The sequence below is a fragment of the Lemur catta genome, chromosome 1 (assembly GCF_020740605.2).
Source record: "Lemur catta isolate mLemCat1 chromosome 1, mLemCat1.pri, whole genome shotgun sequence".
Taxonomy (NCBI): Eukaryota; Metazoa; Chordata; class Mammalia; order Primates; family Lemuridae; genus Lemur; species Lemur catta.
The window spans coordinates 3,226,840-3,243,581 of record NC_059128.1 but is presented as its reverse complement, the minus strand read 5'-3'; the positions used below and the strand labels follow the sequence as shown (position 1 = coordinate 3,243,581).

The window sequence follows — 16,742 nt, the reverse complement described above, 5'->3', positions numbered from 1 at the left end:
TATTTTGAGCATCTAGGTGCAGATGGGTGGAGGCCGTAAAAGGGGTCCACCTAGAGTCCCACTTTTTAAATAAGAGAAAGAAAAATGTTACTAACTACATGATCAGTGTCTAGGAAGTCTGCTTGTCCTGAAGGGTCTGTTACCAGGGGTTTACTGTAAAGGGGGTGGATTAAATTATGACACTTTGATTCAGTGAAATACTCCACAACTCTTACGCATTACTTCATGGGGGGGTTTTATTCCCATGGAGAGACGTTCACAGTATGTTAAGTAGAAGCCTCAGTTACAAACAGCATGTTGGATATGATTCTAGTTTGGTGTAAAAAATACTATATGCATACTGAAAAGGTCTGTATATTTACAGCAAATGTTAAAGGAGTTATATTGGGTGGTGCTGTTATGGCTGTTTTTTTTTTTTTTTTCTTTTAGTTGACCTCCATTTTCTTACTGTCCTGTAATGAACTTATTGTGGAATAAGTAGTTCGTAACTCTGAATAACCTACTAAGAATCAGTCTTGGGAGATAATCAGAAATGTCCCCAAAGCTATTCAGTGTAGTAGTATTTATAATAGGGAAACGTGATTCTGTCATAGTCATGCAGCAAAATGCATGTGGTGAAGAGCAGGGGTGGCACCCGCCCTCGTGGTGAAGAGTCCACTTTGCAAATTATTACAATTACAGATATTATAAATAATTGAGAATGTACTCTGAAAGGCCATTTAAAATCTTGTTTGGAGAATATTGATAAGAGAGCTATTCGAGCGGATTTAGTGGCTTTGGAGTCGGCCTTTGCCACTTAGCAAACCCTGTACTGCACCTTCCCGTGCTTGGCCTCCTTGTGGGAAGAGGGGGGTGATCTCCCGGCTGCCGCCAGGATGAAGCGATGTGTGTGCAGCACCCAGAGCCCTGCCCGAGTCCCCGGATGCCCCCAGTGAGGGGTGTCTGTTGTCATTGTGCTCAGAGTGTACTCTGAAATGGTGTCTGTGGTGCGGTTTCAATTTTGTAAAACAAAATGATAAAATCCCACTAAAAACCTAGAGGAAACTACAACAAAGATGATGATTTTTAGTGACACTTAATATTACACATTTACAATGTTGTACAACCATCTTCACCATCTACTTCCGGATTTTCATTGTCCCTAGAAGAAACCCTCCACTTCTCATTCTCCCCTCCCGGCCCCTGGCCACCACTCGTCTGCTTTCTCTCCTGGTGGATTTTCCTCTTCTGGACATTTCGTGTAGATGGAATCATACTGCATGTGGCTTGAGTGATGCCTGCTCTGTCTGAAAGCCCCTGCCTGTGTCTGGGTTTCGTCTGGTTAAATGAGGGTTTTTTGGCCCCAGCCTTTCTGGTCCAGACTGGAAGACGGGGAACGGCTCTTGCACACAGCTGGTAACCAGAGGGCACCAGGCCCAGGAGGAAGTTCTCTGTGCCTTCAGAGAAAGGCCCAAGAATGTACACTGACTGTTTTGGTGGAGGCACTTACATTGGTGCATCTGGAAAAATAAACAGTAGTCAGAACAAAAAAGCAAACCCAAAGGTGACAGTTACCAAAAAAATCTGAGTGTGTTAAATACAGCAGAGATACGTTGAGGCTGCTAATGAATCATGTCATGGCGACAGGAACAGCACGGCATGGCCACCTGTTGGCCACAGGCAGAACCTGTTGTGGGCTATTTTAAGTAAACACACGGGACAGAATTCCCTGCTCCCAAGGTCCTGGGCCCTTTCCCACTGGGAACTCCTCTGAGACCTGTAAGAAATGCCTGTCCTCCTGAAGAAGACGAAGAAGCCATTTGCTTTGAGGTGCAGGGGTTTTCATTGCTTCTGACCTAATAGAAAACCATCCCTCGCAGGGGTCCGGCCAGGCCCGGTCCCGAAGCCCTCACAGGCATCACCTAAGGACGCTCCGTGTGCACCCCCGGCCCGGGCGGGCAGGGCTGCCAGGCGGGCTAGGACTGGCCTCTCTGTGACCACCCACCCAGCCCAGAGGCAGCCAGCAAGGCAGCCCCCAGTTTGCCAACTTTTCAAGCGTTTGTTCTATGTCTCTTGAAGAGAACATCAGTGTATTTCAGCCGAGGCACATCCCAGTCTTCACTTTCTCTGGTTCTTTTAGCAGCCAGAGTGCTACGCGCCCCACGGTGGCTTGGTGCCTGCTCTGAAAGGGTCCCACTCACTCGGAGCGTCCCCCTGCCAGGGTCCACTGGGCCCCTCTTAGGACCTCCACCCCTCCCTGCAGTTTGCACCCACCCTCCCCGCAGCCTGGCCTCACTGTCCCCACGGGGGTCCTGTAACCACACACACTAGTTCATGTCTCTCCTCTTTCCAAAGCCTTCTGCTGGCTTCCCACCTCACTCAGAGTGGAATCACACTTCCTCCCTCAGCCTGCGGCCCACCCTCAGGCCCCGAGGCCCCTCTGGCCTCACCCCGCCTTGCTGCACCCCTGTGCCAGCTTGGCCTGTGCACGGGCTGGGCCTGCCTGGCAAGTTCTTCCCGTGGTGTCAGCAGGGCCAGTCTCTCCTCTACTCAAGGCCAGGGTCAGGGTGTTCCTCCAGCCCTTCTCTCCCTGGTACACGATATGACATTGGTTTGTCTGGGCCAAGCGCCACCCTCCCAGCCCTGCGAGGGCAGAGATAAGTGTTTCGTTTGCAGCTGAGGTTTCCCTGACACGTAGCACAGGGCCCACTGAAGGTGCTCAGCGCTTGTTGAACAGATGATTTCATGGCTCCAAACAGGTGTCCAGGAGACAGCTGATGTGAGAGTTTGGGCTGCGTGAGCCCCACCTGTGGGGAGGATGGCTGGGTGTTCCCAGGAACCCAGTCCGAGAAATGCTGGGTAAGGCATGCCACAGGATGATATGCTTGGTAAGACGTGTCCACAGGAATGCCTTGCTTTTCCTCTTATCGTGAGCATTAAGTGGAGTCCCTCTGTGCTTTTCTTCAGGCCATTCCCACGCTCCTGTCCTCTGAGACCTGGCCTGGGCCCCTCCCTCTTCCTGAGGCCGTCCCAGCCTGTCTGCAGCCAGACATCCCGAGGAGGCCCTGAGGGGGTGCCCATGTTCTTGCAGAGTGAAGCCTCTGTCCGTGGACAGGTCAGACCCGGACAGGCCAGGCTCTGGTGTCAGGAGTGTGGCCAGGGGCCGGGGACACGGCCAGGGTCTCGGGCTGTGGCCCCTTTGCTGCTTGACCGAGTGCTGGTTACACAGGTGCGCTAGAATTTGGAGACCTGTCAGGCTGCACACTTAGGATGTGTGTACCTTTTCAATGTATGTTTTCCTTAAAAGGTTTTTCTTTTTATTGGACAAGAGCAAGTGAGGAGCTGGGGACTCGGGGATGCTTCAGAGGGAAGCAGGTGGCCGTGGCTCATCTCCAGGTGCTTCCTCAGCACCCTGAGCCCGCAAGCGAGCAGAGACGTGGCTTCCGCCTGCAGGAAGCCCCCTGCGACACAGGCTCCCCCCCAGGACTGGGCAGGCCACTTGAGTGGGCTCATGAGGCAGGTGAGAACTTGCCAGGTGAGCACGGCACGCAGGGCGTGTGCCAGCACGAATGACTGGCCCAGGAGGCGGGGCCTCAGGTGAGGATGAGCCCGGCCAGGAATTCCCACTGTATTCTATTCTAGAGGCTTCTAGCAGCAAGGGGTGGGGTCCAACAGGCCCTGGCTAAGGCTGATGAGGGGTGGAGGCTCGCGGCATGGGCAGAGGCTGGAGGGAGGGCCACGGGAGGCTGGGAAGTTTCACTTTTCAGAGACATTTCCGAAGTGATGTTGAGAGAAGAGAGAAGGGACACAGGGGCCTGGGCCTGGCCATGGGGTGGCCGTCCTCCGCCTGCTCACGACCTTCCCAGCTTCTGTCTCAACGCTGTGCCCTGTGGTGACTCCACTGCCATCTTGCCTGTCCCCCCCCAATCACATCCACCTTCTCTGTCTTTCCAGTTCCTGCTGTCTGTAACACACTACTCCGAAAGCTAGTGGTGTCAGACAGCAGTTTGTTACTGCTCTACCTCATGACCCAGGGTCGGGACAGCGGGCAGAGTCCCTCTGTGCTTTTATTCGGCACAGACCCTGGGCATGCCTCTCCTCCCGCTCCCTCCACGCTGCCTCGCTAAGTGGGGAGGGACGGAGGGAGTTCCTCAGCCTGCCTGGGCTCTGAGAGGGACAGCAGGCCCTGCCACTGCATTGCTGTGCTCCGTTGGCCTAAGAAGTCACAGTTCAGACTCCAGAAAACAGGCCATGGGCCTCGTCCTCAGTGGGGCCCAAAAATCCACAGCATCTATGATCTACCACAGCGGTCGTGTGAAAGCAGAGGATGCTCTTAGTGTTTACTTCCTTGAAGGTTTTCGATGCGTCTCCGTTCAGAGAGGCTGTAGGTTCCGACTGTGTCTCGCAGGTGGACACCACAGCCCGAGGACTCAGTGGTTTGTTCTCTTTTCACATAAGAGATGGTGCCTCTTGTTCAGCATGGTGCTGAGCACATGGTCAATGCTCAGGGGATGTGGGGGGACTAGGGCAGCCCCTCACACCACCATGCTGGGGGGCTGGCATCCCTGTCCTTTCTGCTTGGCCCCTGCTGTGTACAGCAATCACAGGGCCCCTCCACCAGCCCTTCATCCTCCGTAGAATGGGGGGCCTGGCCTAGGGCAGCCCTTCCCGGGATCTGTGCCACTGAACCCCAAGTCCATGGAAAGGAAATGGATGTAGTATGTAGAAGTGGGGTTCCATGACCACCAAGTGTAAATTAAACAAAGCTAAGCAGGTATCTGCTGCTCAGAGGGGAACGCAGCAAATGAAAATGCACCAGCACATCTGGTTCTAGTACAGCAACACCCCCTCCCCCCAGAGCCAGGAGTTGGGGGCAGGCCGGGTGCTCTCTGGGTGGTCCTCACCTGGCCTGCCCCGCCCTCCTGGGCTGCTCTGCCGCCTGTGGCCCTGGTGGCTGCCCCGGCCTCCCCATCCTCCAGGTAGAATGGATGTAGGTGCTGCTCCCTTTGAACTCGATGGTGCTTCTAGGGGTTGGTGTTTGGACGTGACCCTGGAAGTGTGTCAGTTTGGCCCGCTGAGCCCAGCAGTGGCCTTGGGAGGACCGGACGTTCCTTAGAGGGCCGAGAGGCAGACACGGCAGAGCCAGCTTGGGGGTTCCCAGGGCCAATAACGGGCGGAGACATGCCGCCCTCCTCGCTGCTCTGTCTCTGTTCATCCCCCGTGTCCTGACTGAGTGGACTCACTGGGCCTGGCACTGAGGAGCAGGGACTTGGTGCCCCCCGAGAGGGCACTTCATGTTTGCTCATCTGGCCTCAGGTAGGAAGCCCCTGCCCAGGGCGTCGCTGGGCGAGGAGTGCAGGCAGCCCAGCAGGGACAGGGACCCCCTCAGCCCCAGGGCCCTGAGAGCGGCAGGTGTGTGACACCAGCATTGTGACCGGAGCCTTGTGTGGATGGTGTGGCAGAAGGTGCACAGGGTGACCGTATTCATGGCGGCCCCAAGAGGGAGCTGACCGGGGTCCACTGGGTGTCCCACTTGGGCCAGGCAAGGCTGACAGGAGGGCAGGACCCCAGACCACAGAGGCATCAGGGACAACTGTGAGGTCCAGAAAAGCAGGCAGCATCAGGAAGTGGGGGACAGGCTGACCCTCAGGGCTCAGGTCACTCACCATCACCGCCAGTGACCGGAGGCCCAGACCCTCCAGACAGCTTTGCCCTCTCTGGCACGGAGGCCACCTCTGGTGAGGGCTGGACAGCCCTGAGACACTGGAGCTGGTCAGTAGACAGCAAACAGAAGGGACTTACTCCCGTCCTGTGACAAACAGACAGGAGACCAGGAGACGCTGAGTGTGGACAGACTGCCGAGGACCAGGCTAGGCTGGCCGGCACTGTGCCCACCCCCCGCCCTGCATGTCTTCATTCTCCTTTCATCTGGACATCTGGCCCTTTGACTGAATCTGAATTTTATAGCACAAATCCTTTTATATAACGGGGTGCAGCAGAGAAGGATGAAGCTTTTCTTGCCTCCTTTGGTGCCTCAAGAAAAACAATCTTGAGATCAGAGGGCTGCAGGTTCCCGCCCCTGCTTGGCCTTTCCATGTCTCTGGCTGGAGTTTGGGCTGGTTGTCCGGTGGGCCGCTCTCAGCCTGGTTTCCGCGGCATTCTGAAGACGATGCGACGAGCTCTTTCTTCCCTGTGCAGCCGAGGACAGGGCCACATCGACTTCTCCTTCCCAGCCGCCCCTCCCGGCCCACGTGCCCACGGCTCACCTCGGTTCCCCAAGCCTCCTGTCCTTGGTCACATCACCCAGCCCCTCCTTCCCTGAGCAAAGTCCCTTCCTGCTTCCAGCCCGCTGGGGTCACCCTGGTCAGCATCCATTCCAGCCCCAATGACCAGATGCTGTGGGCGCTCGACAGCCGGTGCAACGTGCACGTTCGGGCTGGGATCACCGAGGAAATGCCTGTGGGGACCGACTGGGAGCACGTGCCAGGTAGGAACCAGCAGACAGACGTCCACCAGCAGTGGCCACCACCCCTGGGCGCCACTGCGCTCTGTCCCTACTTCCCAACCCCACTGCTGCACAGCACCTGCTTCTCCCAGCAGCCACAGCTTCTGTGACTGGGGGTTTGGTTTCTACTGAGACAGATGGCAGACATCTAATATCCAGACGTTGGTGGGCTTAGCACTTGGTGGCTGACTTAGAAATGTCTGTACACATTGAGAAATACCTGATTTTCACCTGGTTGGGTGAACGCCAGCCATCCAACTTTGTGCTTTTGTGGGACAACGGTTTTCACACTGCCCAGACCTTTGGTCTTGGCGGCTTTGCTGGACCTGCCGACCAGGCATCCTTTCCCACGCGCCTGCTCTAAGCCCAGCCCAGGGCAGGGCACTGTGTCACCACAGGGACGCTCTGTGGATGAGTGCAGTGTCAGAGAGAGTGGGCTCTTGGGAAGGGGTGGTCCAGCCTGTCCGCGGTGGGAGCTGAGGAGGGTGCCCCGTCTGCCCGCAGGGCTGCAGGCCTGCCAGCTGGCGCTGAGCACCAGAACCGTGTGGGCCCGCTGTCCAAACGGTGATCTCGCCCGACGGTATGGCATCACAGACAAAAACCCCGCTGGAGACTACTGGAAGAAAATTCCTGGAAACGTGTCGTGTTTCACAGGCAGGTGCCGGGCTCGGTGGGCTAGAGGCTGTGGTGTTCCCCGGGGGTCCTCAGGGCCTCTCGAAGAGGCTGTTCCCAAAGTGAGCACGGAGGCCAGCGCCCTCCCTGCAGGAGCGCATCCCGGGTTCCCCTTGAGGGAAGGGACCCAGACACCGGGCTCTGCCGGAGTCTCCTGGGACAAGGACAGGGTACTGTGACACCGCGTTTGAAGCTGAGGGAATGGAGCACAGACTGGGGGAGTGGCTTGCCCAGGGCCCCACAGTGAGACTGTGGCCAAGCCCAGACCCAGACTTAGCCTCCTGACCCCATCTGTGCCCTTCCCCCCAGACTACCTGACTGACAGGTGTGTGATTGGCTGTTGTCCCTGCAGTGACCGCATCAGATGAGCTGTGGGCAGTGGGCCCCCCCGGCTACCTCCTCCAGCGGCTGACAAAGACGTTTAGCCACTCGCATGTCGCCCAGAAGAGCAGTCAGGCCACCACCCCCCACCCCGAGGACCTGGAGGACGAATGGGAGGTCATCTGAAGGAGCCCCGGGGGCAGGAGGGAGCCAGGCTCCAGTAGTGGACCTGTGAGTTTCTGAGTCACTCCCTGGTGGACATGCCACACTGGCCCTTGTCCAGACACCTCTGGCCAGGTTGGACACCGAGTACTTGCTTTCATCCATGTTTGTTTCTGTCTCCTTCCAAAAGGCACAGCCTCCGCCAACGACTAGAGCTGTTGCTGCAGCAGCAGCACGTTTGAACTCTCGCCAAGGTTGTCTGCGGGGGGGTGGGGGACAGTGGCCGCCGCCCGGTTGCATGCACTGCTGTTACCGTGTGCCACAGTCCTGTTCTCGCCAACAACTCCAGGTTCCCTTGGCAGGAGATGACTCCGGAAGCCTCCCATGGGCAGAATGAGCCAGAGCCAGGAGCAGGGGACACACCTAAGGGATTGGTCCAGGGACTGTTTCCACATTCATAGCCCCAGGGTAAATGGAGTGAAAGTCAGCACCCTCCAGCCCGGGGTGTGCTCAGTGATGGCTTCGTCTCCATCATGGGGTCCCCCCAAGATGCAGGTTCCAGGGCACAACCCACACCAGACACTGCAGATGGGACACCAGAGCCAGGTTTGGGAGGTGGGCACTGGCTGTGCCAGGATGGAGAACACACACACACACGCAGGCACACACTTGCCACACCCTCGCCACTCACGCATAGGGCAGGCTGCTCACCTCCTGGAGAACGCGCTTCAGCCAAAACAATAAAGGCCAGTGGATGCAAATGGAACTCGGAAGTGCACGTCTGTGGCGGAGACGGCACAGCAGGGTGCTGGGCAGACGTGGGGGACCTTACCCACGGTAGCTACCGTAGAAATGTCTTAGGAATGACATTTAACGCTGCTGGCAGATATCAGAAAACCAGACACATCCTCAGAGGATGAATCTACTAATTATTGCCTTTTTTGTTTGTTGTATTACAAACCTGCATAAGATACCTCATTTGAAATCAAATCTTACAAATTTAGAAGAGAAATGTATTTTCTGAAAACAGTGGAAGGCCTTTTCCCCCTTCCTGTGGTTTATCCCGAGCCTGTACCGTCCTTGCCTGCAGCTTCAGAGAGGTGGGTGTGCCCAGCCTGTCCCTTGCAGGGTGGTCACGGGACCTGCCAGCTGGCTCCAGGGGGCAGCCTGGACCTTCAGCGGACGTTTGGGGTGACACTCCCAGCAGGGTGAACCCAGGGCCTGCTGTGGACGGTGGCGGTGGCCCATCAGCCTCAGTCCTTGGGGTCCCGGGCAGCACCCGCTCTGCCCACCAGCATCTGAGCTTGGGGACAAGGCCGCCCAAGCCCCTGCTCTTCCCTCCTGACTCAGCTTCCCGGCGGGGCTCCAGGCTGGCTGCTTTTCTTAGCCTGCCCCTGGCCCAGGCCCAGTTACTTGATGCCTGTGTTTTACTAAGCGAGAATGTCAGGGACCCCCCCCCCGGCCACAGGTGGAGAGCAATAAAATATGTTCTCTGACAGGACCCAGCCAGCCGTGAAGATGGAGGTTTTCCAAGTCTAAATGAGGACAAGATGCTGAAATCCCAGATCTTACTTCACACTTCACTTTTGTAGAGCTCTTTTTTAAAAGTTTGGTGACAGCAGAGGCTGCCCAGGCTGGGCTGCTCTCTCCTGTGTCTGTCGTGCCTTGCCCGGCTCCTCACGAATGGCAACGCTCTCCTACACCCGTGGGACCCCAGTGCAATTATACCCACAGCTTGTCGATACTCTCACACTACTTATAGCTTCAGTGCTTTGTACGACTTTCTGGTTTTAATTTTTCGTTGTGCTTTGAAACAGTGCAATAAACTAGACTTTTGTCAAACCCCCTCAAGTCTGATGCTTGAGCCATGAGAAGGTGCCCTCAGCAGACACAAGGGCTGTGCTGGGGAGAATCTGCCAAGAGAGTGCATCGGCACACCTGAGCTCCTCGCGGGTTACTGCCGAGATTGCACCAGTTTGCTCAGGTGGCTGTTACAGGGGAACGGCCACCGCAGAGCTGGCTACACCCCTCAGTAACCCCTGTGGGGGACACCTGAGCTGAGGCTGGGGCTGTCTCCTCACAGCTGTGCGCAGGCTTTGGAGGGGTCCAGGCTCCTGATTCTGTGTCTCCAGCCAACAAACGTAAGAAGTGCCCTACTGCAAACTAGCACGCAAAAAAGATCACATCCAGAACAGCAGCAGGACACACAGCACACCAGGAAATGACCTTAACAAGAAATGTCAGACTATGTCAAGAATGGTGAGGCTCGGCTGGGCGTAGTGGCTCACGGCTGTAATCCCAGCACTCCAGGAGGCCGAGGTGAGAGGATAACTGGAACTCAGGAGTTCGAGACCAGCCTGAGCAAGAGCGAGACCTCGTCTCTACTAAAAATAGAAAAATTAGCCGGGCATGGTGGGGCATGCCTGTAGTCCCAGCTACTCGGGAGGCTGAGGCAGGAGGATTGCTTGAGCCCAGGAATTGGAGGTTGCAGTGAGATGTGATGATGCCACTGCACTCTAGCCTGGGTGACAGAGTGAGACTCTGTCTCAAAAAAAAAAAAAATGGTGAAGCTTTACAGAAGACATAAAGAAAACTTGAATAAAGGAAGATAACGTTTCACATTCCTGGATGGAAGACTAAATATGTTGTACAAAGACATTCTTTTCCAAAGGAATTTGCAGGTTTAACTCAATTTCAGTCAAAATCCCCACTGGAATTTCTTTTGTTGGGGGAGGCAGGGAATAATTCACAAGATAACATTAGTGCCCAAGAATGGCCCTGGGCGGTGCCAGAGGCACCCTTCTTCATGGCTTCACCTCCTGCTCGAAGGAGCCCTGCCAGGTAAATACTGTTAGCCTCAAAGAGACCAGAGGGGTTAAGCAACTTGCTCAAAGTCACACAGGAAGCACTGGGATTGGAACCCAGTTCTGTGGAACCGAAACCTGTGCTGTTTGATGCCACCTCATTGTCCCCTGCCGGTCTGGGGAAAAGAAACAGGTGAGAACTGCTAAGAGTGATGGCCCCTAGGAGCCCCAGCAGGGCCAGTGTATTGAGTATGATGTGGGCCAAGACCATTGAAGGGCCAGGGGCACCAGGCAGCCCAGCAGGGTCTACAGGGAGTTATGGTAACAAGGAGGTGTCACACGCATGGGAGGGAGAGTGATTTCACAACTAATGTGGGCCAGACAGCATTAAATGGATTAAGGAATCTTAAAAATAGCGGGGGAACTGTACCTGATTTCTGTATGGCAGAGGTTTTCTAAACTCAACAGCGATGGGAAGAGCCACAGAGGAAAATAGGGTATAGATTTGACTTCTTCAAAATGTAAAAATACTGTAAATGGAAAACCCCACATAAAATCAAAAAGCAAAATTGCAGCTAATGTGAATTGATGTTGAATGTTTACCTTAAAAACTTGTACAAACCAGTAAGAGAACACTTGAGAGTCGAATATGGGCAACAGAGACGCAAGCACACTTCCTAACGGCAGAAAGACCACGGGCCCGGCCCGGGGGCAGAGGGACAGGTGGGGAGCCAGTCGGCACAGCGCTGCTGAGAGCACCAGTCCGTCCACAAGCCCCACTCCTGCAAAGCTGTCCTCAAGAACACATCCTGCGTCAGGGGAGAGCATACAGCACAGCCCTGTTTATCTTCAGGAAACACTGAAGTCAACCTGGCATTTGGAGCAGTGATGTTGAAACAGTACGCAGCTGTCACAAAGCTGGGACAGCAGGTGCCGCGGTGCCGTGCAGGATCTTACTGTGTCGCTGCAGAGCTTCTTGGGCATGTCATGGTAAGATGGTTTTGTAGGAAATCACATATATAAAAAAAGAGAAAAGGGAAATAATGCAAATGTTGAAGGGTATTCACGTACTCTTGGTAGGTTTGAAATTTTTCGTAATTCCAGGAGGGATAGAAAGAAACAAGTTCTCTACTTGTCACAAGAAGCTGGTCACAGTGGTTACCTGTAGTTTATGCCTTTTTGTGTCTTTTGAATTTTGAGCCATGTAAATGTATTATTTATTCCAAAAATAAAATTTACATTTTAAAAATTCAGTTGTCTCTGATATTAACCTTTTTCTTTTCTTTCTTTTTATATATATATATATATATTTTTTTTTTTTTTTTTTTTTGAGCCAGAGTCTCACTCTGTTGCCCGGGCTAGAGTGCCGTGGCATCAGCCTAGCTCACAGCAACCTCAAACTCCTGGGCTCAAGCAATCCTCCTGCCTCAGCCTCCCGAGTAGCTGGGACTACAGGCATGTGCCACCATGCCCGGCTAATTTTTTCTATATATATTTTTAGTTGTCCAGCTAATTTCTTTCTATTATTTTTTTTTTTTTAGTAGAGACAGGGTCTCGCTCTTGCTCAGGCTGGTCTCAAACTCCTGAGCTCAAACAATCCTCCCACCTTGGCCTCCCAGAGTGCTAGGATTACAGGCGTGAGCCACCGCGCTCAGCCAGAAATTTATTTCTTACAGTTCTGGAAGCTGGGAAGTCCAAGGTTGAGGGGCCCACACCTGATGAGGGCCTTCTTGCTGCGCCACCCCATTGCGGACAGTGGCAAGGCAAGAGAGCACACGAGAATCTTTTTTGGGTTTTTTTGAGACAGGATCTTGCTGTGTTGCCCAGTCTGGAGTGCAGTGGCCATTCACAGGCATGATTATAGTGTACTACAGCCTATAACTCCTGGGCTCAAGTGATCCTCCTACCTCAGCCTCTGGAGTAGCTGGGACTACAGACACGCGTCACCACGTCCAGCTACTAACATTAAGTCTTTTTATTATCTATATATCTATATTATCAACACTAGTTGAGTCAACTATCACAAAACAAACACCAAATACTTGCTAAAAATAATACTTACAGAAATGTTTTACAATATGGGGAAATGCTCATATTACAGTAAGTTTAAAAATACTAAACTGTAAATGATCTAATTTCATATATGTAAAAATATACGTAGAAAAAAATTTATGTATGTACATAGAAAAAAACAGAAGAGGCCGGGCGCGGTGGCTCACGCCTGTAATCCTAGCACTCTGCAAGGCCGAGGCGGGTGGATTGCTTGAGGTCAGGAGTTCGAGACCAGCCTGAGCAAGAGCAAGACCCTGTCTCTACTAAAAATAGAAACAAATTATCTGGCCAACTAAAATATATATGGAAAAAATTAGCCGGGCATGGTGGTGCATGCCTGTAGTCCCAGCTACTCAGGAGGCTGAGGCAGTAGGATCGCTTAAGCCCGGGAGTTTGAGGTTGCTGTGAGTTAGGCTGACGCCATGGCACTCACTCTAGCCAGGGCAACAAAGTGACACTGTGTCTCAAAAAAAAAAAAAAAAAACAGAACAAAAATACACCAAAATGCTACCAGTGCTTGTATGTGGATAAAGAAGTTAGTCGGCCCCTTTGTTCATGAGCATTTATGGCCCTGCCTCAAGAAGCCACATGAAGAGGGGTCGCTGGCCAGTCGATGTTCTACGCAGGGCCCTACCACACCCTGCCCTGGACTTCTCCGCGCAGTCCCAGTGTTCTACACTGAGCATGAAATTCACAAACAGAAGGAAATTCTTTTAAAATAGAAATCTGTCCCTATCTTGTTTGGGGTGGTGGTTTTGCACGTGTAGACATTTTTCGTTAAGTCATCGGAGCACACACTTAAAGCCTGTGCATGTTATTATGTGTGAGTTATACCTCAGTTTTAAAAGCATCAGGGCAGAACCAGCTCTGCAGAGGGGCAGGGCTCAGTGCCAGTTACTTGCCTTGAAACGAGCTCAGGTGTGGGGTGGTCTGTAACTGAGCTTTCCTGACCTCCAGGAAGCCTCCTGGGCTGAATAGGATTTGAGGTAACTTAGTTAACTGCTCTCAACACAGAATTTTAAAGTTGGCGAAGAAATCGGAAAGAAGGAAGTCACAGCAGGAAAGTCCCGAGTGAAGGTGGTATGCGAAGCAGGCACAGCCAGCCCCAGGCAGAAGCAGACTCCTCAGGATCACGTCACCAAAGCCAAAGGAGGGGGCAGGGCTCAGTCCCTGGCCCTCATGGCACCTTGCCCAGGTCACCCGACAGCACAGACTCTCCCACCAGGCACCTTTCAGGTTTCAGCACGAAGCCTTGGGAGGTGAGTGCACTTTCTCACTGCTGGTTCTTGGGGAGTGCGAGCGTGGCTCAGCCTTCACGGTCCTCTCTAACAGGGGTACAGAGATTCTGGCCCCTGAACTCCTAACGGGGGTTAGGGCTCAGGGCCCTTGGGGACACTGGGCACCCGGGTGGATGTAGGGGAAGGGGCAGAACTGGCCACAGCCAGGTTTTCTTTAGAAATTAACTGGTAGAATCAATGAACCGAACAAATGAACCAACATGCTTCACCCCAGAAAAAAATGAGTCTTGTTCTTCATGTTCTGGGTAGAGTGGTTGCCTTTGAGAAGCTGTCAAGGCCACCTGCCAACAGCTGAGAGTTGAGTTGCTGTCTGCCAAGGGACACCTGCACTGGGTCTGCCCCATGTCCTGCCAGCTCATGGCTAGGGCGATAACTGACTGGGGCCGCACCATGGTCCTCGCTGCCCTTCCTGGGGCCACAGGGCCAAGGGGACTGATAAGCCTGACGTGGGGTCCCACCCTACCTCCCTTCCTCCCTCCAGCCAGCAGCAGCCACCAGATAACCCAAGGCTCTGCTTATCTACCCTGCGCCTGCCTCTAGGCCCTCTGCTCCCACCAATGCGGGGAGGGGGCCGAGCCAGGCCTCACAGAGACACAGTGGAAGGTGTGCCAGGAACCGGGCATTGCTCTGCTGCCACAGGGTTATGGGACACTAGCGTGACCTCTGGCCACATGGGGCCTCTGCTTTCTCCGATCCCCCTGTTCCCCGCTCCATCCCACCCACTCAAACCGATGACATCAGGGGCCAATGGCCCAGGCTGCCCTCCTGCTGTGGTGCCCACAGTTCTTCCAGTGGCCCCACCTTGCACTTCAGGACCAGCCCAGGTGTCTCTTCTTGATCACCTGTGGGGTCCCCTCCTAGGGCCTGCCTGCCCAGGCAGGGAACTCCAGGGGCAAGCAGCTCCCTCACCCGTGGACCAACTCCCGGTCTAGGGGGCTCAAAGGAGCTGTTGTCCAACTGTAGGTCTGGAAAGGAAGTGGAGGGGCCCAACCCTGGGCCTTGGGCCTGGGGGTGCTGATTCCACAGAGAACAGAGCGGGGCTAGGGAGATGGGAGGAAATCTGCACACCATGGTCCCCCACTGGTGCCCAGGATTTCTAGGCAGACGCTGCTGTGGCATCCGGGCCCTGCAGGTTCCCCAACACCTCCCCAGCCCCAGCCCCAGAAACCACTGTGCTGCCCTAGGCCACTCCACTTCCATTTCCTCCAAAGGAAGGAAGGGAATCTGCCCCTCATCCCTATATCCCTGATCTGAGGACGTGGAATCTTCTAGAGGACAGAGGTCCCTGACACCCCTAGGCTGGGGTTTGGAAAGATGTTAGTATCCACTGCCTGAAGTGCAAAGGTTCAGAGAGGCTATTTAACTGGCCCAGGACACACAGCAGGAGGAAAGTGGAGCCCTCATTCCTGCCTGGAGTCTAGGCTCAGTCAGGAGGCTGAGCAATCCCCCGGGCCCCCCGCATCCTCCCCTTCCTCCCACACCGCACTTCCCAAGAAAGGGAGTCACATCTTTATCAGGGTGGGTAGGGTGCGTGAAGATGGTTCAAAACCTCTTGAAAGGAAGAACCCTGATGGGACAACTAAGGCCCAGGGCAGAGTCTTGTCCAAGGTCACCCTGAAAGAGGCTGGCAGGCCCAGGCCCCTGCCCCACCCTCTCTTGTGTAGCCCAGCACCCCAGACCCTTGCACCCCCAGGCATGCTCCCCTCAGGGATGCTGGGGATGGGGTGGGCAGGGAGTGCCCCCCAGCCAGGCTAGTCTTTTTTTTTCTGTTTTTTTCGAGACAGGGTCTCACCCAGGCTGAAGTGCAGTGGCACCATCATAGCTCACCACAGCCTCAAACTCCTGGGCTGAAGCAGTCCTCCCGCCTCAGCCTCCCGAGTAGCTGAGACTACAGGCGCGTGCCACCACGCCTGGCTCAGGCTGGTCACTCTTCATCAGCAGACCTTTAGCCCTCTGCTCCTGGCAGGACATCATGGTCTCCAGCCCACGCTGGTGCAGGTTCAATTTCACCACCCAGCAGAATTCCCAGGCAGTGCTGCCTGGCCACCCTCCCTGGTCCTGGGGCTCCTCAGGGCATGGACCCAGCGTCTCCGCCAGGTCCCTCTGTCCTGAAGGATCATGGTGTGTTCATTAACAAGTCTCTATATTCAGAACCTTTCTGAAAAAAACAGCTCTCCAGGCTGAGGCAAGAAACCTGCCCACAGGGTAATGCAACCACCCCACAGTCACCCATGGGCACCACCTAACACCCACTACAGTCCAGCCAGGGAGCCCACCCAGCTCCGGGGCTGGACAGAGGGTGGACCTATAAGGCACATCTAACCCCACTGAGGGGCATGCAGCCAGCAGGCAGGGGCCAGGGCTGAAACCACTGCAACAGCAAAGGTGAGAGAGGCAGGAACCTCAGGACCTGGTGTCTGCTGGGGTCGGGTGGGGGGGAGAAAAGGGAGTGACAGGGACAAATCCAGGGTGGACTGGTGTCAGAGGCTGAGTGGCTGGGAGCTGCAGTAATACCCAAGGAGTAGCTGGTGGCCAGTTTGGGGTGGGGGCACAGGAGGTACAGCTTGGGTCATGTCTCTCCCCAACCCCAGCAGGCCTGCCCTGCCCTCCCTGGCCCAGAGGATCAAGTCCAAGCCCCTCCCGGGAGTTGACAAGGCCCTAAATGCTGATCGAGCACAAGGCCTGTCAGAACCTCGCCGGCATGTCCTCTTGGCCTCCAGACCTTTGCACATGCTGTTTCCCTGCGCCTGCACAACTGCTGCTCAGCTCAGCTGTAACTCCCACTGGGATGCCCTCCCCGAGGTTCTACATCAGGGTGGGAGGCTGGTCCTCACCCCTTTCCGGAGCTGGGCAGTGAGCTGGCGGCCAGGCCCAGAAAACCTACCGCATGGAGCCCACCTGACCGCCTGGCCCAGCCCCCAATGCAAGCGACAGATGAGGCAGAGATTC

The 16,742-nt window shown here is 54.8% G+C and overlaps 1 protein-coding gene across 2 annotated transcripts in view; it reads left to right on the top strand.

Annotated features, from left to right (window-relative positions):
• Positions 1 to 9,481, top strand: part of TECPR2 (tectonin beta-propeller repeat containing 2) — a 92,741-nt gene extending 83,260 nt beyond the window's left edge. Inside the window, exons 18-21 of one of the 2 annotated variants that reach the window (XM_045560214.1) lie at positions 6,325 to 6,466; positions 6,989 to 7,138; positions 7,509 to 7,708; positions 9,139 to 9,481. In XM_045560214.1, coding sequence (XP_045416170.1) covers positions 6,325 to 6,466; positions 6,989 to 7,138; positions 7,509 to 7,663 — 447 coding nt within the window. In that variant the 3' untranslated portion in view covers positions 7,664 to 7,708; positions 9,139 to 9,481. Of the gene's footprint in view, positions 1 to 6,324; positions 6,467 to 6,988; positions 7,139 to 7,508 lie in introns of both variants that reach the window. The other variant, XM_045560203.1, reaches the window with a different exon arrangement.
• The last annotated feature ends 7,261 nt before the right edge of the window (positions 9,482 to 16,742 follow it).